Below are 21931 nucleotides of genomic sequence, written 5' to 3' on the forward strand. Positions count from 1 at the left end.
GCCTCACTATCAGACATAGGGAGGGCCGAGAGGGAGATAACTTGCGCTCTGAAGGGAGTCGTAAGCACTTTAGGGACATAACCGTGTCTTGGTTTGAGGATGACCTTAGAGTCATTAGGCCCAAATTCCAAGCACGTAGCGCTTACTGAAAGCGCTGCAGGTCGCCCACCCGTTTTACTGAGGCTAGCGCCAACAGAAAAACGGTTTTAAACGATAGGTATTTTAACCCTACCGTGTGCAGTGGTTCAAACGGTTCGCCCTTCATGGCCTCGAGGACCGTAGAAAGGTCCCAAACCGGAACCGAGGGTGGCCGAGGAGGATTCATCCTCCTAGCACCCCTTAGGAAACGAATTATGAGGTCGTTCTTTCCTAACGACTGGCCATTTGCAGGGTTTGTGAACGCTGCTATAGCCGCCACGTACACTTTGAGCGTGGAAGGGGTTCTCCCGCTGTCCAACAGCTCTTGTAGGAAAGAAAGAACCACCGTTACCTCCCCTTTTAGCGTGTTTAAATCATGAGCTGAGCACCACTCAGCAAACACTGACCATTTAGAGTTGTAAAGCCGTCTAGTAGACGGAGCTCTTGCCTCTGTGATTGTGTTCAGCACTCCCTCTGGGAGGTGCAGTGGAGGTAGTTGATCGCCCACACATGCAGAGCCCACAGCTCGGGGTATGGGTGCCAAATCGCTCCCTGGGCCTGAGACAACAGGTCTTTCCTCAGCGGAATCGGCCATGGAGCCGCGCTCTCTAGTTCTACCAGTTCTGGGAACCAGACTTGATTTTCCCATAGCGGAGCTATGAGAAGTATCGAGCATTTGCTCTCCCTGAGTCGTTTGATTACCTGTGGTCACAGAGCGACCGGGGGAAAAGCATACAGCGGGCGTCTGGGCCAGTTTTGGGCCAGCGCGTCCATCTCTTTCGAGAAGAACATTGGGCAGTGAGCGTTGGCTTGCGACGCGAACAGGTCTACCTCTGCTCTGCCGAAAACGTCCCAGACATTTCGCACCGTGAGGGGGTGCAGGGACCACTCTCCTGGGGAGAGCTTTGCCCTGGATAGCATATCTGGGCCCACGTTCAGGACGCCCTGCACGTGCGCCGCTCTCAGCGAGCGCAAATTGTGCTGGCTCCATATGAGGAGGCGCTTTGCTATTGCAAACAGGCTCCGGGATTTGAGGCCGCCCTGGCGATTTACTGTATGTAGGACGCCACTGACGTGTTGTCTGTTCTGACTAGAATGTGGTGGTTCCTCAGTGCAGGGAGGAAGAACTGAAGGGCATTCTCGACCGCTTTCATCTCTAGACAGTTTATGTGGAGACGCTTTTCTGCGTTTGACCACAGGCCCATACAAGGTCTCCCTTCTTATAGGGCGCCCCAACCCGTGTTGGACGCATCTGTCAAGACCACTTTGATTCGTGAAGCGATGCCCAGGTTCACGCCTGACTGGTACCAGCCGGGTCTCGTCCACGGTTTCAGGGCGGAAACGCATGTCTGATTCACCGTGAGACGGAGCAGACCTGAGGTCCATGCTCGCGCTGGTACTCGCCGTCTCAACCATAGTTGAAAAGGGCGCATATTCATCAAACCCAACTGTAGTACTGACGAGGCTGAGGCCATGAGACCCATCATCCTCTGGAACACTCTGAGGGGGAGATTTTTTCCCACAGTGAATGTCGCTGCGTTCTCGCGTCAGGCGCGCCACCATACAGTTGGAGCTGTCTGGGGAGTAGAATGCTTTTGGCCCTGTTGACTCTGAGACCCAACTGCTCGAGATGGGTCAGCAGTAGTGTTCTGTGTAACACCAATTCTTCTTTTGACTGTGCTATAATTAGCCAGTCGTCCAGATAGTTCAAGACTCTCACGCCCCTTCGTCTGAGGGGCGCGAGGGCCGTGTCCATGCACTTCGTAAATGTACAAGGTGCCAAAGACAGGCCGAAGGGAAGAACGGTGTACTGATAAGCCCGGCCCTCGAAGGCGAACCTCAAGAAGGGCCTGTGTCGGGCTGCTATTTGGATCTGAAAATAAGCATCCTTCAGATCCACTGATATAAACCAGTCCCCGGGTCGAATTCGAGCGAGAATTTGTCTGGTTGTAATCATTTTGAACGAGTGCTTCACCAGCGCTTTGTTCAGGTGTCTGAAATCTAGTATAGGGCAGAGCCCGCCATCCTTCTTTGGTACTAAGAAGTAACGGCTGTAAAACCCCGACTCGCTTCCTGCCGAGGGGACTGCTTCCACAGCCCCTTTTCTCAGTAAATTCGCTATTTCGGTGCGAAGTAGGTGTGCTACTTCCTGATTCACCGAGGTTTCGACCCGGGCTATGAAGCGCGGTGGTCTGCGAGCGAACTGTAGCGAGTATCCCCGTTTCACTATATTTAGCACCCATTTCGAAGCCCCTGGAATGCTTTCCCACGCTTTCGCGTGAATGGCCGGGGGTTGAATGAAATCTGGGTTGTGGTCGCTCATATTCGGGGACCCGGAGACCCAGCCATGATGACGTACTTCGTTCATCATGTTCATTTCGAGTGGGGCATACAGTGCTTCGCGCAGTATTTCTGTAACTGGCGGCCTGGTCGTGAGCGCGGGCAGCTGCTTTGATACAGATACAGCTCTGTGGGCTCGCGGCGCGTGGCGCTGCGAGCTGTTCACAAAGTGTGTGCGCTGAGAGGCAGACACGTGACCTGCACTCACCACACTGGCAGCGCGCGCACTCACACATTGAGGCTCTATGTGTGTGCGCGGCGCAGATACAGTCATATTCACAAGCGGGGGTGAGCGCTGTACAGCGGGCACATTTCCTACACTTAGAACATGAACGGCGTGAGCCGGTTTGACTGATATGGACCCTGTGGTGGTGTGGGACACTGCATGGGTAGTGCTTGTGTGTAAGAGTGAACACTGGGGAGTGGGCACAATTCTTACACTTAGCGGTCGGGCGGCTTGAGCCAGCTTTATTGTTTTCGACCTTGAATGAGTGTGACACACAGTGAGGGTAGTGTTTTCGTGTAGGGGTGGACACTGGGCAGTGGGCACCTGTCCTACATTTAAGACACCTTCGGCCTGAGCCGGAATATGACCCGAAATAATGCTCTTTTTGAGAGATATGTGGGTCGCCGTGAGAACGGCGTTTATGTGCAGGCGAGCGAGTTGTGGAACTGACTCGTTGGCTGCTGGATGCACCCTTCGAGTCGCCTCTGCTGAGGGAACTGAGCGAGCTTGTGCCTGGGTCCCCGGGCGGGAGGCGGTCTGCGGCGGCTGGCGGAGCGTGAACGCTGACGTGCATCCCGACCCTGGCGTTGTGAGGTGGGCGGAGGAGGCGGTGGGGGCGCTGTTTTCCGAGCGGGCGGCTGCTTCCTAGCGCGGCCCGCTGCGGAACTAGAACGCCGCGGCAGAAAATGTCTCATGGCCTGGGACGTTTGCTGCACCTCTGTAAAACGCTCCGTGAACGCGCGACCGATCAGCGTTGAAGTCGTTCGGCAGGCTTTAGTGGGTAGGCTCAGCTTGGACCGCCATCCCGCAGAGGGCGGGCACAAGTGAGTCGCTACCGCTTCCTCGACGGGAGGAACACAAAGATATCCCCTGTCTTTCGCGCCGTCAACCGCGGAGAGCGTCGAAGAGACAGAGGATTTTAGCCTGGCTGAGTACGGAGCTCCCCATGACTTGGAGAGCTCATCATGCAGTTCGGGGAGGAAGGGAGCGTTGACCACTCGAGGCCGAGGTCTTCTATGGCCTTAGTGATAAGACGGAGAAGCTCGGCGTCGACAGAAGCCCTCACGCTGGATTCCTGCGTCGACGGGGCGGGGTCAGGGATGGAGCCTGACCAGCCCTCACTCTCGGACGCCAGAATCGAACAGCTGTCGTCCTCCGCGATGTCCCGCTCCATCTCGTCGGGCGCCGCGATAGCAGGGCGTTGGCCGTCGAGAAAAGAGGCTCGCGGGGACGCCGCCGGCGAGTGCTCTTTCACAGAGACTTCTGGTGGCCTTTGTGAGCGGCGCTTTTTACGGCGCGGCCCAGCAGAAGGCATAGAGATAGCGGTTTTGATGGCGAACAAAGCCTGTCGAGCCCGCAGGGTCGAGAGAGGCAAAGATTCGCACTCACGGCAGCCGCCCTTGGCGAGCGCGTGATCCGCGTGGTCCTTTCCCAGACAGGAAGCGCACAGCTCGTGGCAGTCCCCGTCGCTGAGAACGGCTCGGCACGAGCCGCAGGACATGATGGCCATTGAAAAATGCCTTAGCTTTTTTAGAGGAAAAAACGTGTGTGTCGCAGCGGCGAACACACACGGAGAGATTGTAAAAAGGATATGAGCGCCGGGAGCGCAGCAGGTACGGCGAGCGAAGGTGGCGAATATCCAGCCGGGTCCTTGACTCGAGCTCGTCCCGCTGATATGCTGATCGACGGCGTTGCTTCTCTCTCTGGAACCAGCGAAGTCCTTCGCTGAAGGAGACGAAATCACTTGTGCAACCTGTGCAGTGGGGTTTTATAGGCGAAGCCACACCCTGTTCTGGCGGGCTATGACGACAGCGGGAAGGCTTCCCATTGGCGCTAGAGTCATGCCAAGACGCACTGATAGGTTGCAGCAGTTGCCGCAGAGTAGCCAATAGGCGCGCGAGCTGTCTCGCCTATTTCTGTCTGCTGCAGCAAATGCGTTTTACATTCTAAAAATTAAAGGATAATTTTTTGCTTCAGTATTCTCGAGAAAAGGAGTTTTCCCGTAGCGTAAGCTAAACTTACGCAACACGAGAGTACTCTCGTAAGAGAACTCTGCTTGTACAGTGGAATCCTGCTCATGCGCAGCGGGCTTCTGCTCGCGGAGTGCTGTTTTGCTCGCGCAGTGGATTTCTGCTCGCTCAGCTGATTTCTGCTCCCTCGAGTCTACATGACTTTTGACAATTTGGGGGCGGAAACCAAGGAGGGCACTGACCCTCTTATGATTGGTCACTTTCATCGTAATCACAACCACAGGGACATCCTTGTACCTTGATTGACAGCTCATTACAGGAAGCACGGAGTTAAGTTACCACCGAAGAAGAGTGGGAATGAATTAGAATGAGTTTTCTAATATACATAAAATGTCTCTGCACGTATAAAATGCTGCGCAGATCATAGTTAAATCAATTACCATCGATGTATATATTTGCGAACGATGAAGCCTACGTTTTGTTAAGTAAGTTAACATTAACGTTACATATTTTTGAGCAACAAGTAATGTAACTAGCTAGCCTATTCTTTCTGTAGCTAACGCCTTAGCCAACACTTGTGATGCTGATCGCCCGACACTCATTTTAAAACTTTTAATCTTTAAAAACTGCATCTTAGACAACTAACGTTAGGCTAACTGAATCATAACATAATTGTTTTCACATGTAAAAGTGCTATTCTTATTGACGCTGATTTAATGCATTTGATTTTGCAGGCTAACATTCAATGCAGTAAAATACTGTTTTGAATGTTGGGTAACTTAGCCACATGTTCACATTGTCCCTTATTGTATTTTTGTGTGGATCCAGCTCATCTTGCTGTTTATAGATGTAAGAGAAAATGGCGGACGCAAAAGAGGAGGTGAACTATTTTCTAAAATGTTATTACGTTAAAGTAGTTCATTTGTGGTGGTGTTTGTTTCAGTTACATTTCTTTATTTCTCCCTATTCCTCTAGGACGATTTGCGCAATATGGCCCTCAATTTGGTGGCCAGGCTGAGAGCTACATTGAATTCATTCAACACCAAACAGTATGTATCATGAGTAACTATCTTTACTAGGTTGCGTTGCCATCTCTAGACAACGTGTGGTTTGATTACATTATGTTGCTTTCCCTGTATACATATAACAATATATAAATACTGTTTGTGGAACAACTTATTGCATTCGTCATGGAAGTGTTGCTGTAATCATCATACAGCTCACCTATTCATTTAGCCTATAACACAACAGAAGTTACATGATGTCAGTGAATTAATTATGTTGAATGAACAATGAAGTTCAGGGACAGTGCAATGCACAGTCAAGCTCAGCCAGGGTATCCAGGCAGGACACATCCCAGGAACCACAAGAGCACAATGTGGTGCGTGGACCTGCACAGGCACCTTCAGGGACTGCAGTTCAAAAGAATATGGCCAGGTTTGGATGTTGTTCAAAGGATGCATCTCAGCTGTTTCAACAACAGCCCTCTTCAGTTCCTCACACAGATGTTTGACTGCTGATTCAAATTAATTTGAATTTCATCTACTCCTCTTTCTACGGGTTTTTCCTGGACTATTTAAAGATAAGCAGAAGTGTAGGCCTCCTTCGCGATTGTCTAAAAAAAGGTCAGGCACCAAAACAACGCCAATCCAATTCTTTCTTCTGGACAGCCCAACAGAGAGAACCCCCAAACCATCTGATGAGCTAATGCTTTTACAAGCTGGGTTAGGAAGAAGGACTGTAAATGTTCTAGAGGATGCTTGCCATAATGAGGTATGTGGTATGACACTTAATGAAGTAAGAACTGAAATTTGCACAAAATATTATTAACCTATACTAAAACAGCATATCCAGAGAAAACAGTAGCCCCAATCTTAGCCACCAAAACCATATCATTTATTTTTGGAATGCTGCCAATAACTCTAATGAACAGATTTGTCTTGAGCTCATTGATTTGATAAATATTTGCTAATCTTACTCACACACTTTAAATTCATAGATTACACACATTCTTTCTGAGACGTATCCGAAGATGTCAGAACTGGAGGGTGCCTGGATGCTGCACAAAGTCATGGGTAAAAAGCAAGAGATTGAAGTTGACTTTCTTCTCCAAGCAAAGGAAATTTATTGAATCTTTTTGTTTGTTATAAAGTTGTCATGTTTGAAAAGTATGATCCTTCCAACAAGGGGCAGAAAATAAATATTTGTTTAATATTTGAACTTAAACAGGAGGATCAGGTCAACGGAAACTCAACTTGTTGACACCTGAAGAGGAAGGATACACAGGGGCCAGCCTTGTGAAGAGCTGGGGAGGCAAGGGCTGTCTCTACATTATGCCCATCCAGAACACACTGGACATTTCTCCCCTACCCTTCACAGCTCTGGAGTTCCAGGCCATGCCGAAAGCCCGGTGTGTGTCATGCCAGGAGTATGTGCCTCTGCAGCTCCTCGGTCTCCATGTCAAGACATGTATCCAGTCTAAAGTCAAGGTTGAGGTATGGCTTGCTGATTTGAAACTATAACATTGATGTTCTTTCTCCTTATTTGATATACAGGTTGGTCATTGTGTCATTTCTTAAATTTCACAGCAACTGGTGGGATGGTGGGACCATGTTAGCAGTGTCCCTGTCAGCTTAACCCAAAATTGCTTCTGGCACTGTTGTTTATAGCTATTGTTTTTTTGTAAGTCATCAAGTCTTGATATTTAATTTTATAGACCCATTGTGATGATGACATTATCAACTTGGATGATGAAGTGGTAAGCTATCAATACAAATGAAGAGATCATACATAGCATTTCATATTATTGAGCCATACTTTTATGATTTTATTTCAAATATATCTGATGTAAATGACCCAGAAATGTTTTACAGGCATCTGGTGATGTGCAGCCATCACATTTGGAGAGTAAGGTGAGCAAATTGCTTCTGTTTCTTCTTAAGATTTATGTTTTAAGAATTAACCAGTGAAATGTTTTACATGATCTGTTCTCATCAAAGAGCATGTTTACATCTGACCTCTGAAAGAGTACATCTGCATTTTTAATGGATATTTAACACTGTTATTTTTTATTTTCATAGGTTGCTTGTCCATTGTGCAGTCAACTATTTACAAAAGACGACATCTATGTGCATGCAAGTGTCTGCGGGGAGAGGTAAAAGCTTTTCTAAGTTTCTTCTTAGTATCTTACAAAGTTTGATGCATTTTGTATCCACTTGCTTAAAATGCTTAATCCCACTGTAGAGTCCCATCATCGTCCCCCCTTTTATTAAAGAATTTGGACAGATGATGGATTAAGGTTACCTGTTTATGGAATTTTTTGTTATTGTTGATCTTTACAGCAACACAGATGAGGGAGATGCAGATATTAGTGAGGACACCGATGAGCACTTCGGCAGGTATGCTGTAGAATAATTTTTAATGGGATTGGATAATGATGCTTGCCTGTCTGTAGCACTGAATTCTCAACAATATTGTTTTGATATTGTTGTGTAGCGTATCAGACATCCTGATGTCACTTGAAAATAAAGTTGACACATCCCGGTCATTCAACATCAATGTGACAAGAGAGGACCTGTTTCAAAGGGGGCTGAAACAGTGGGCCAGGCAAAAACAGGCCTCCCCAAAGAATCTCTTCAGGGTCTCCTTCATTCGAGAAAATGGAATAGACCAAGGCGCTCTTCGTAAAGAGTTCCTTACCGGTATGTGTGCCCCACCAAGGTCAACACACATGATGAAAAGCACATTTAAGAGATTATCAATGTGAATAATATCTTATACATATCTAATACATTTGACAAAAGCAGCTCTTTGTTCTTTACAGAAATGGTGTGTGGAATTGAAGCACGTTTTTTTTGAAGGAGATGGGGAAAGGGGCAAAAACCCTAAATACAGTATCTGTGACTACCAGGACAACAGTTTCAAGTATGTGCCACAGTCTGTCATATAAAATATATGACTTTGTATTGTTTAATTAGGTAGTAAAAGTCCACTGGCATTTTGTTCAAAATAGCTTTTGTCTTTGTCACAAAAGGACTTGTGGGGAGATTTTTGCCACAAGTTTGGTGCAGGGGGGTCCTGCACCAAACTTCCTTACAAGATGGTGCTACCATTTCTTGTGCCATGGGGAGATGGACAAGGATGTTGGTGTACTCGAAGTCACTGATCAGGATATTAAAAATCTGATGACAGAGGTATTTAAACAGTGTAATGCATACATTTTTCCAAGTCAGGCATATAAAGTTATCAGACAATGTTTGTCTCTTTTTGCAAATATCAAGGTTGTGTCTCTACTTTCAGCTGGAAAATGCAGAAGGTGGAGAAAGGCTGATAGACTTATCAGATGCGATTGTGGCATGTGGCTACACTGGGCCAATAAATGTTGACCAAAAAAAGGCCATCACAGAGTAAGTTAACATAAACATAACACATAAACATTTGTCACAAAATGCTTTAGTGTTAACAATTTAACTCTGAATCAATACAGTATTATTTTCGGTTACACTTTATTTTAAGGTGTCCTTGTTACAGTGTAATTATATATTTAAGTACAGAGTAATATTAAGTAACTACATGTACTTACTATAGGAATAGGGTAGGATTAGGATTTGGTTGAGGGTTAGTTGCATGTAATTATGCATCATTTACTGTTATTACTACGGTAAGTACATGTAACATATGTAACAAGGACACCGTAAAATAAAGTGTTACCTTATTTTCTTACTGTTTATTAGTGGCATCGCTTTGCATGCACTGGTGAGGCTGATCCCGATCTTGAACCAGCTGCGTGAGGGATTGAGGCTCTACGGATTAGATGAGGTGTTAGCACAGCACACCCAGATGTGCCAGCAGCTCTTTGTCCCCGGCCACTTACAGGAAGTCAGTAACGTTGTGAATGAACAATTATTTTATTAGAACAGCCACTGTTAGAGACACTGATGACTTGCTCTTATGGCATATTCTGCATTTTTACTTTAAGCTGCCTTCAAATGTGTGTTCAAAGAGCTAAACGCTACAGGCCAAAACATAAAATGAATCTTTCATTTAAATCTGCAATCCTTACTGTTTTACCGTGTTTAAGCATTTGATTTGCTTCCTTATTTTAGGTGAATGTAGACTTCCTTCTGCTTGTGCTATCTCCTGATTTCAGTGAGGAAGGGTCTGTGAGACGGCAGCGAGAGATGCAGATCATCAATTTTCTGCAGGATTTCTTGCAAAAGTTGGAAGACAGAGGTAACACACTGCTTGGCACCTTTTTCTATAATCCTTGTCCATCACTCTTACCATACTATCATACACTTGTTTTCCACCGGTTTCATTTTATTCTATTTTTATTAGTTACTCCCTCTTTAGGTTTATATTCGTATGTGTATTCTGTCAAACCCCCGCCATGTATATGACGAATGCATTTGTACTAACAGAAATGTTGGAAATTACTTATTTGTATTTGTCTCTGAGAAGAAGCAGACAGCCAAGAAGAGGGCAGCCCTGAAGGTCAAAGTCACGTGGCAGCTGTGCACGGAACAAATGGTGGGGGGAAGCGCCTGTCAGTCCGGAGCTTCCTTCAGTGGGTCACAGGTCAGGCACATGTTCCACTGATCGAATCCAAGAGAGAGGCATTCAAGATAACTGTTAATTTTGATCATGACTGCGACTCCCGCTATGGGGCACATAGCCTTTGTTACCCCATTGTCAATGCTTGTGCTGTTGCCATTACATTTCCTACACGCCACTTAGCCACCTCCCAAGAGTTTGAAAACAACCTAACCGAGGCAATCTGTGGTGGTTACGAGTTCAGCAGACACTAAAGTAGCATTTTAAGGTCCTTGTTACTTGTTTTAGTTACTTGGTAACTTTGTTACCCTTTTTGTGCTTTGTTTCTATTTTCTACTGTGTACAAACAAGTGTACAACAAAGTTGTTCTATTGTTAAAAAGAATAAATCTAAAGATTTAACTGTGGTTGTTGTTACCCTTTTTGTGCTTTGTTTATATTTTCTACTGTGTACAAACAAGTGTACAACAAAGTTGTTCTATTGTTAAAAAGAATAAATCTAAAGATTTAACTGTGGTTGTTGTATATTTTATTTACATCACTTTCTGATCACAAAAACAAACATTAAACACCTGACAAAGCCTGAAGCACATATTCATGACATAGGAGGTAAAGGTCTCTAGTGTCAGTGTCTCCATTTTCTTCAATCAGCACCTGAAGCTCTACTAGCTGCTGTTCATTCAGTGGACACTCAAATTCAGGGACTACTATCACACCATCCACATCTTCTCCATAGTCAGCTGCAACATCCCAGTCAATGTCCGGCTCTTCAATATCCTGACAGTCGAACAAGACAGAAAAATACCGCTATCATTAGTCATCCCATGTTTACAGCATCTAATGTAATCTGTTCATCCCAATTGTTTGGCTTTTCAACATTATCTGAAGATAAACATTTAGGGTTTGTATAACTATGCAACAAATTGATTTGATCAGGTGCTTAACTATTCGTATTGGTGTTAAACAGTACAAGTGTACCTAATGAAGAGGTTACTGAGTGCATATGAACTGTATTACCAACATTTGCATCAATTGTGATTGTTTCACCAGCTGAAGATGTGTTACACTGCTTAGAGCCTGGTGGGCCATTTCAAGGTTACATTAACAGCTTATTTTGGATATAAAATGTAGCCACTTAGTTGTTTTAAAAGGAAAAAAAAAAGAACCTCAAGATTCTCTGGCTGGTCAATCGGTCGAAGCATCATTCCTGAGTGCCAAATCTGCTCAGGCGTTTTATTCCCTTCTGTTCTCAGTGGGTGGTTGTTCCAACCTTCCACAAAAGCCTCCAGGTCTGCCTTCAGTTTAGGAAGGAATGTCAGGTGGACTGTCAAAAGATCTTCTATAAAGGGACAGGGTAGGAGTATGTTACTTTTCACAGGTGAGCTTTGAAAACATAACATTAATCATTGAATTGCCTTTCGTAAATACATCTCATTGATTTATGTTTTTTTCCCCAGTATTTAACCATTTCTAAAATTCCACAATGATTTACAATGATATACGACTAGCCATTAATGTTTATTAAAGTGCTCCAGACATCTGTTAACCAATCCAATTGTGTTGAAATTGACCAATTATAAGGACGCCTGCGCCTTCCTTGTTTTCCACCTCAAGTCATGATTATTATTATACCAGGCAAGTTTTTAAGAACAGTTACTTATTTACAATAACGGCCTGGCAGGGGACAAAGACCTCCTGTATGGAATGGGTACTAGGATTAAATAAAATCAACAACAGAAGATGAAGGACAACAACAAACCTTACAAACCATGCACAAATCAAATAATAATAGAACACAGACACAGGAAACATTTAACTGACCAAGACGTACAACAATCTACAGAAAGTCGATGATAAATAGCACAATATGATGAGACAAACCCTTACCTCTGGAGGACACATCAAGAAGGTGATCCATCTCTAGGCTGTGGAGTGCGTTGTAATATTTTGATATCACACATGTTCTGACATCCCGCCACAAACGTTCAATTCTACGGATTTAGAAATTATTATTTTAACAATCAAGGACATGATAAAATGTTAGTATGTTATGATTTTACACACAATAGACCTCTTTATTAGCTTGGTAAAAGCATCCAAAATACAAAAAAGAAAAACCTTTGATTATGGATGCTTTTTCCTGACATGAAGCTTCCTCGATCAGTTCCACGGACAGCGAACATATATCGGGCTATTTCAACATTCTCCACTCCCTGATCACCTCTCACCCTGAAGTGCACACACAGATGACCAGTGTGTTAAAATCTGTCAGTGATGTACAATACACAGAAATAAAGTGCTACATTGTGTCAGAATAAACGTGTTCAGCGTGGAGGGGTAAGGCTATGACTGGGAGAGTATAAGGAAGTAGAGTGTTGTGAGGAAACATTTAAAATTATAATCCTTGAGAACCCTGAGTTTACAGTAAATTCTTTCTTAAAATATAACATCCATCATGTTTGTGTCTGTACCTTGAAGCCTGTAAAAACTTACCTTGAGGGTATTCCATGCCTCTCAGTAGCTTTTTTGAAGGCAGTGAATGCGGATGATGCACGATTGTTTGTTGCAGCATTCAAGCACCTGTGTTATGAGACATTTTCATAAATGTACATTTACTATTTGTCAATATCTTACATGTACAATTGGATTACTCTCTGGTCCCTTCATGCCTCAGGGAATCTGATATTTTAACACACCTTAATGACTCTTACTACCATGCGGCACCCTATATAATAACTTTTTCTCCCACGTCAACAGGGTAGTATTTCAGCCATCTGAATGCAACATGTAATTATTTGGTGTACATCATAGCAAATTTGCTTACACAGAAGGCCAACACATGAAAAGACCCAATGAAATGAAATCTTACCTTCCTGGAGTAGCCGTCCACTGCACCAAAAAGTACAATGTTGTACCTGATGGGAACAAAATAAAGACCTACATTACCAGTTTCAACCTGGATTTTTATTGTAGAAATGTCATGGCAACATACTTATGCTTTGAGATCTATCAGTGTCTGCATCATTATATTTAACAAAATAAATAAATAATGAATAATCTGTACTGTACAGTACTGACCTGATAAGTTTGTGGTTAGTGTCGACATGCCACAGTGAAAGGGGCCCCCTGACAGAGTAAGTTCTTCGCACAATGCAGCCCAGTCCAGTCAGTCTAGAAAGAATCCCAAGCGAGTCCACTCGATGCATTGATGCAGTAACTCTCCTCCACTGGACGTGGATTCCCATGGACTTTAGCCTCCCTTTGACCATCCGATAGCCTGCTGTGGGCATTTCATTTTTGATGCGTTGGACTGCATTATCAAGCTCCTGGTCAGTAGCATTGCTGTAGTTCTGTCTGGCAGAGAGACCAAACTCCCTAATCCGTCTGTTGACTGTACTGGCTGAAACGCACAGTAACTTTGCGATGCAGTCCACAGACAGATTTATCTCCAAAAGCTCAACAAGTCTCTCCTTCTCTAAATTGTACCTGGGACGCCCCATCTCTCCAGCTACAGTTTCAACAGTACTGCTGGTAACTTCAGCATTTTCAATGTGGTCCATGACCAGATGGAGGAAATCTCTTAAGGCCTGTACAATATCTGGGGGGACATTTACATGCCTTGACAGTGCTTCCCAGAGGTACAGCTCCTGCCGACATGCAAACTGTAAGAAGTCCAAGTCAAGAGGCGTTCTTGAAAGCGCTGACTCTAATTTAATGATCAGCCTGGAAGTAATCTCACGTCTGACTATGTCCTGTTGAAGTGGAAAACAACATGAAATTAACACTGTACAATATCTGGGGGGACATTTACATGCCTTGACAGTGCTTCCCAGAGGTACAGGCTCCTGCCGACATGAAAACTGTAAGAAGTCCAAGTCAAGAGGCGTTCTTGAAAGCGCTGTATGTTATAGTAACATGAAAAGTTTGGGAACCACTGGCCATACTTTACGTTTTGTTTTACACATGCAGCACTGACTAAAACGCTAATTTGCTGAGAGACACCTAACGTTAGCCCCTGCTGAGTTTGCTAGCTCGCTAGCCTAAAACTTGCTAGTTAAGGTTGATTAGCTTATGTCAGCTACTTACATGTTCCAAACAAATTTCAGATTAAATTGCTACATTGTCAAACACACAGCCCCCATCATATATCAATATCACTTACGCCTACATCTTCAGGTGTCGCCGCCATTCCGTCCACTGTGCAGTGTTAACTGAATGACTGAACTCCGTCAGATACTTTGACTCCGTGCTTCCTGTAATAGGCCTATGTCACGAAAAAATTGAAGACCGGAAGTACGTCTTTTAGTAGGGATACGGCTCTTCCGGTTAACTCTTTACAATGGCGGAGTCCGATAGATATCGCTGGACCATATCTCTCCGCAACCTGCCTGAAATCACATATGACGATGTGGTTCGGATGGTAAATGAAAACTCTCAAGTGGAAAAGCGTGAAAGCTGAGTTATGGCTGTCTACGTCCTGATGCAGAGCAACCCGGTACACTACAACAACAGCGGCGGGCCGTTCGCCAGTAAGGTAAACGTTTCTATGGTAACAGCGAGTTGGACCAATCAGCAGACGTTGCTGCTACGCTTAGGATTGTGGGTAGTGTAGTTTTTTTTCATAAGATCGCGGATAAAACGTGTTTTTCTTAAAACAAGGTTGATTTCATACGAACTTATAGCTTCTACAGGAGCAAAAACCTTCGTTTCACAACCTCATAGCTCGTGGTCAGTCTACCACGGGTGGTTTAGACATTATGGCTGATAATCTAAATCCTTATGGAGAAATACTTTTGACCGGAAGTTCTGAATCCCTACTCCGCGTTCCGGAAGCAGGAAGTGTGACATAGGCCTATGAGAGCTGTCAATCAAGGTACAAGGATGTCCCTGTGGTTGTGATTACGATGAAAGTGACCAATCATAAGAGGGTCAGTGCCCTCCTTGGTTTCCACCCCCAAATTGTCAAAAGTCATGTAGACTAGAGGGAGCAGAAATCAGCTGAGCGAGCAGAAATCCACTGCGCGAGCAAAACAGCACTCCGCGAGCAGAAGCCCGCTGCGCGCGAGCAGGATTCCACTGTACAAGCAGAGTTAACCTATGAGAGTATGCCAGGCGCTCGCTCGCAGCTACCTGTACACCTCTCAGTTGTTGAATTTGTGCGCTAGTACTTTTATCATGCCAGCTGAAGGTACATTTTTGCGCGTGTGAAATAACATAATGTGCTCGTGAGCATGTCTTACACGCTCATAACTTTTGAATAAAAAATAACGCCATACACAACTTCTTCTTCCAAATCCACATGCAGCGATCGCGATCGCCGTGACCAACGTAATGGCGGATAAACGAAACTTTCGGAGGAGAAGATTTGGGGAGGAGTTACAGTTACTCTTCAATTTTGCTCCCACTCTATGGACACATTTTACTCTGTTCACTCAAAATAGATCAAAAACAACCGTTTGATGCCTTTTGATATTGACAGAAAGTGTTAATCGTTTGAAGACGCTGTTATAATAATAATAATACGTCATGGTATCTGACAGAAAGTCTGATTGTTTGAAGCCTATTGAAGCCTTTTGAACATGACAGTTAGTGTGTGTTTTTGAAGTTGGTATCACACACGATCCACCCTACATATTCCTGAGCATATCCGGGCTGTACTGTGAAAACTGATAAGGATAAACTGTGGAAGTTTATCTCACACAAACATTGAAAAGCCATTCAGTTATTTTAAAAGAATATAAATGATTATAAAATAAAGATCTTACTAAAACCTCACACCAAAAGTCACAAAAAATTGCAGTGAGTCTCTCAAAGCACCGTCTCAAAACATAGGGAGTATGCGTCTCTGTGTGTGTGTGTGTGTGTCAAAGCAGGACTAGGGGCACGCGCGTCTCTCTCTCTCTCTCTCTCTCTCTCTCTCTCTCTCTCTCTCTCTCTCTCTCTCTCTCTCTCTCTCTCTCTCTCTCTCTCTCTCTGTGTGTGTCACAGGATTTCCCCCTGCCACCCTTTTGAGCTCTGACATCTGAAACGTGCTGTTCAGACACTGTGATTAAACAAGTCATACAAAAAACATTCTATCCTTTAAAATAATTATCATGCCAATTAAACCAAAGTTGAAAAACATACTGTTCTCGTGCTAATTTAACTAAAGTTGAAAAACATTCTGTTCTTTTTAAAAGTATATAAAAAATATAATATAAAATCACAGAGTGGTTCTCTCTCCAGCTCCGTCTGTCGGTCTCTGACTCAGAGAGGACCATCACAACCTCCGCATTCCTGAGCGCATTGGGGGCTTTCCATAGCCATAATGATTTTTGTACCGTAACTGCATATTCGATCACGTACACCTAAACACGACCATCACAGAAAACTATAAAATAAATAAATTTAATATCATTTCTAAGCTGTATTGCACATGCACACACACGGTTCTAAAAAATGAACTAATCTCTATGTGCATCATGTCACAGCGTATGTAATGTTAGTCTGCTAACGCCTTTCCAGAGCCAAAGTTTTGTTCGTACAAAATTTATTTCAAAGCATAATCGTAAAAGTTTAAATATGATCTTTTAAAATTAAAAGACTGTTTAAATAAAATCTTTAAAGTTTGAATACATACACATCTTCTATTTACCTTTTAGAAGATTACTGTGACCTAAAGTATTATTTTTACTAAACAATGTCTGTTCAAAAACTTTAGATTGTTGAAAAACTGTACTTAGTCGTCTTAAATCTCATTTATATGAAAAGATTCAATCAGCATTTTTTTGTCCATGCGGGGGTTTCAATTTTTATGGTGGGGGCTTTTCATAGCCATAATGATTTTTGTACCGTAACTGCATATTCTATCCCGTACACCTAAACACGACCATCACAGAAACCTACATTTGTACATCTTCAAAAATGAAATAAATAAATAAATAATTAAATAAAATGTAAACAAAGTTTTAGCTAAATAAATATATAAATAAAAACACCTTACATTTTTAGAGAGTCACAAAAGTCATCTCACACCTGTGAAATGTTCAATAATTCCTTAAGTTGTATCTGTGAGAAAATGACCACATAGGCCTATCTTCAGAAAGAGAGAGCAAATGCTATCATTGTTTTTTGGCAAGGTATACACCCCTAGTATTAGAAAAATCACGATAGCAGTGCAGCGGTGGTAGCGAAATCACTTTTTTGAGCTCATGAAGTTACTAATCCTCTAAAATAAATTCCGTTTTTGAAATCTGGTGTATATCTGGTTTAGGCTCATGCTAGGGATATTGTCAATATTCTATAATATGGTGCTTGGTATCGTTGGAAAGGGGACCTTTTAGACTTTCATTTAAGCCCAGTACTGAATCTGTCTGACAAACACAGAGGTCACATGACTTCTTTAAACCAAAAATAACACACATTTTTCCACAATTTCCGCCTAAACTGTATGCTTTCTTTTATCCCTGTGGCATGAAAGAACACCACGGACACAAAACTCAACAACTTCAATACTCAAGGCACTCTGATGACTCAGAAAATGTATAATATACCCATACTATTTATTTATGAGAGCCTTAAATTAGACTTGTGCAGCCAGTCTCATTATGGAACCGTCAGGAATCAATCACTGTAAAAATCTATTATTGGAATGTCTATCCATTATAAAAGTGCATCTATCCATTATAAAAGAGCATCTGTCCATCATAAAAGTGCATCTATCCATTATAAAAGAGCATCTGTCCATCATAAAAGTGCATCTATCCATTATAAAAGTGCATCTATCCATCATAAAAGTGCATCTATCCATCATAAAAGTGCATCTATCCATCATAAAAGTGCATCTATCCATTATAAAAGAGCATCTGTCCATCATAAAAGAGCATCTGTCCATCATAAAAGTGCATCTATCCATCATAAAAGAGCATCTGTCCATCATAAAAGTGCATCTATCCATTATAAAAGTGCATCTATCCATCATAAAAGTGCATCTATCCATCATAAAAGTGCATCTATCCATTATAAAAGAGCATCTGTCCATCATAAAAGTGCATCTATCCATTATAAAAGTGCATCTATCCATCATAAAAGTGCATCTATCCATCATAAAAGTGCATCTATCCATCATAAAAGAGCATCTGTCCATCATAAAAGTGCATCTATCCATCATAAAAGTGCATCTATCCATTATAAAAGAGCATCTGTACATCATAAAAGTGCATCTATCCATTATAAAAGAGCATCTATCCATTATAAAAGTGCATCTATCCATCATAAAAGTCCATCTCTCCATCATAAAAGTCCATCTCTCCATCATAAAAGTCCATCTATCCATCATAAAAGTCCATCTATCCAGGCCCGGAGTGGGTAATCGGGAGAATCGGGAGTATTCCCGGTGGGCCGCTTCACTTTTGGGCCGGTAGAGGTTTTTTCCTTTTTTTTCTTTTTTTTTTTTTCTTCACATTTCAATGTCACATCAGTTACATTAGGCTACAAACGTTCCGCATTCTGACACCGCAGCGCACAACTCAGCATGGGTTGTACTACAACCCATGTACCATGTGAGGGAGTTCTCCCCTCCCCTCCTATAGAATTGGTTGGGTCCATAGCCCGTCTTTTCAAAACGTTTTCTCAGGGAGGCTACCGCGGCACCGCCTGCGCCTACTGATAGCTGGGCCGGCCGTAACGGTACGCGTCAGGGAGGATGGATGGGAGGAAGAGGCCAGGAGGTATGGAAGCTTTGTTTCCGCCACAGAATAAAACATTTTAAAAGATAATTGCGACTTTTTATCTCACAATTGCGAGTTTACATGAGAAAAAAAAATCAGAATCGCGAGATATAAAGTCATAATTGCGTGAAATAAAGTCGCAATTGCGTGATATAAAGTCAGAATTGCCTTAAATAAAGTCGCAATTGCATGTTATAAAGTCAGAATTGTGAGATATAAAGTCAGAATTGCCTGAATTAAAGTCGCAATTGCGTGTTATAAAGAATTGTGAGATATAGAGTCAGAATTGCGTGATATAAAGTCGCAATTGTGTGTTATAAAGTCAGAATTGCGAGATATAAAGTCAGAATTGTGTGAAATAAAGTTGCGATTGCTTATTATAAAGTCAGAATTGCAATATATAAAGTCAGAACTGCGTGAAATAAAGTCGCAATTGCTTATAAAGTCAGAACGGCAAGATATAGAGTCAGAATTGTGTGATATAAAGTCATAAAACGTGTTATAAAGTCAGAATTGCGAAATATGAAGTCAGAACTGCAAGATATGGAGTCAGAATTGTGAGATATAAAGTCAGAATTGCGTGATATAAAGTCGCAATTGCTTATAAAGTCAGAACTGCAAGATATAGAGTCAGAATTGTGAGATATAAGTCAGAATTGCGTGAAATAAAGTCGCAATTGCGTGATATAAAGTCAGAATTGTGTGAAAAAGTTGCAATTGCTTCTTATGCTTCTTATAAAGTCTAAGTGAATTATTATTTAACCTTTACATCATTTGTTAACCCATGGTATTAATACAAACTACACAATAGTACGAGCTGAACTGTTGCTTCATTTATCCAATTAAAAAAAAGTGCTAATTTGGAATTCCACCATGGAAAAAGTGGGCCGGTCTTGGGCCTGAAACTCCCGGGCTGAAAAGTGGCCTCACTCCGGCCCTGCATCTATCCATTATAAAAGTGCATCTGTCCATCATAAAAGTGCATCTATCCATTATAAAAGAGCATCTGTCCATCATAAAAGTGCATCTGTCCATCATAAAAGTGCATCTATCCATTATAAAAGAGCATCTGTCCATCATAAAAGTGCATCTATCCATCATAAAAGTGCATCTGTCCATCATAAAAGTGCATCTATCCATTATAAACGAGCATCTGTCCATAATAAAAGTGCATCTATCCATTATAAAAGAGCATCTGTCCATCATAAAAGTGCATCTATCCATCATAAAAGTCCATCTCTCCATCATAAAAGTCCATCTCTCCATCATAAAAGTCCATCTATCCATCATAAAAGTCCATCTATCCATTATAAAAGTGCATCTAGCCATTATAAAAGAGCATAGATCCATTATAAAAGAGCATCTGTCCATCATAAAAGTGCATCTATCCATTATAAAAGAGCATCTATCCATCAAAAAGTACATCTATCCATTATAAAAGTGCATCTGTCCATTATAAAAGTGCATCTCTTCATCATAAAAGTGCATCTCTCCATCATAAAAGTGCATCTCTCCATCATAAAAGTGCATCTATCCATTATAAAAGAGCATCTGTCCATCATTAAAGTGCATCTATCCATCATAAAAGAGCATCTGTCCATCATAAAAGTGCATCTCTTCATCATAAAAGTGCATCTATCCATCATAAAAGTGCATCCATTATAAAAGTGCATCTCTCCATCATAAAAGAGCATCTGTCCATCATAAAAGTGCATCTGTCCATCATAAAAGTGCACCTCATCATCATAAAAGTGCATGTCTTCATGTTCATTTTATGAAGTATACTTAAGTAATTTTCAAGTATATTTTTTAAGTATACTTTATGTAGTAAGTATACTAATATCATTGTGTACTTGTAGTAAACTTGTGTACTATTTCAATACTGCTTGGGACTAAATTGGCCCACTTTTAGTATTTTTAGTATTTGTAAGAGTAGTAAACTAAGTACACAACTAGGTTTCTCATTTGTAATGCATCTGTCCTACAAGTGAACTTATAAGTATACTAGTAGTTTACTATTTTAATACAAGTAGTACATTTTTTAGTTTATGAAAGTACAAACTGATGTGTACTCTCAGTAAACTACTAGTTTCGTAGTTTATACTGCAAGTATACTTGTAAGTTTTCTTTAAGTGAACATAACATTATACTTATAGTTTACTACTTATATATTATTTTTGCACTTGAAAAATACCTTTAACTGTACTTTAATTTTAAAAACATTTTATTAGCTTCATGCATCCTTTTTTAATCAACACTTGAATGTCAGTAAGTTTCATAAAGAAAGGCAACATTTTAAACAAAAAAGTAGAATTAGAGTAAATTGCTATACACTACCAGTGGACTAGCGTATCAGATATGCAGAATTAGAAACATATCTGTTTTATATCAATATTCTAATCAATATTTTCAAACAATGTAAGTTTCATAAGACTGTATATGAAAAACTATGTAAAAAAAAAAGTATATTTAATTGACTACTCAATCAAAAGAGTTAACACAACTACAAGACAAGTATACTTTGAATTCTTAATTATTCTTTTAAGTATATCTGGATCAAAAGATTGAGTTCAAGTACAGGCCAAATATACCTGGGTATTCATAAAGAATCTTAATGCAATGAGTAGCTCCTAGTGACAAAATTCTAAGAAAATTCTTAGAAATGTGGGCGTTTACTCTTAAAATTAAAGAAAAAATCCCAGTAAAGAAAAAAATAATTCAGAAAGTATCTTAACCCTTAAAAGAGGTCTTAAGGTCAAAATTGTAAGGAGTACGGACGAGGACTTTTAAGAGGCTTAAGAGTTTCTTTAGCAGAGGAGAACATGGCAGAAAGACGAAGAGGGAGAAAAAATGTGTTGCAGACAATGGATGACAGTGAGTTAATAAGATGCTATAGATTAGATCGTGCAGGGATCATGTTTGTGACTGATCTTATTAGAGACGCACTAACATCTCCGACACAGCGCAGAAATGCCATAGCGCCAGAAATGAAAGTAA

The 21931-nt window shown here is 41.9% G+C and overlaps 1 protein-coding gene across 1 annotated transcript; it reads right to left on the reverse strand.

Annotated features, from left to right (window-relative positions):
* Positions 1–10747: 10747 nt before the first annotated feature.
* On the reverse strand, positions 10748–12428 carry LOC307160933 (uncharacterized protein). Its single transcript, XM_079875289.1, has 4 exons — positions 12345–12428; positions 12114–12217; positions 11393–11565; positions 10748–11003 (listed from the first exon to the last, which is right to left on the reverse strand). Exons 1-4 carry the CDS (start codon positions 12407–12409, stop codon positions 10791–10793), a joined length of 555 nt encoding a protein of 184 aa, XP_079731415.1. The 5' UTR covers positions 12410–12428; the 3' UTR covers positions 10748–10790.
* Positions 12429–21931: the final 9503 nt, after the last annotated feature.

The sequence above is a fragment of the Squalius cephalus genome (genome assembly GCF_949319135.1).
Source record: "Squalius cephalus genome assembly, chromosome: 7".
Classification (NCBI taxonomy): Eukaryota; Metazoa; Chordata; class Actinopteri; order Cypriniformes; family Leuciscidae; genus Squalius; species Squalius cephalus.

Excerpts from the sequence above, each read along its gene's own strand:
- LOC307160933 (XM_079875289.1), bottom strand. The coding sequence starts at position 12,409 with ATGTTCGCTGTCCGTGGAACTGATCGAGGAAGCTTCATGTCAGGAAAA. Across the intron at positions 11,566-12,113 it reads TCTTGATGTGTCCTCCAGAG|AAGATCTTTTGACAGTCCAC; the intron begins GTAAGGGTTTGT and ends GTCCCTTTATAG. Across the intron at positions 11,004-11,392 it reads ACCAGCCAGAGAATCTTGAG|GATATTGAAGAGCCGGACAT; the intron begins GTTCTTTTTTTT and ends TTCGACTGTCAG.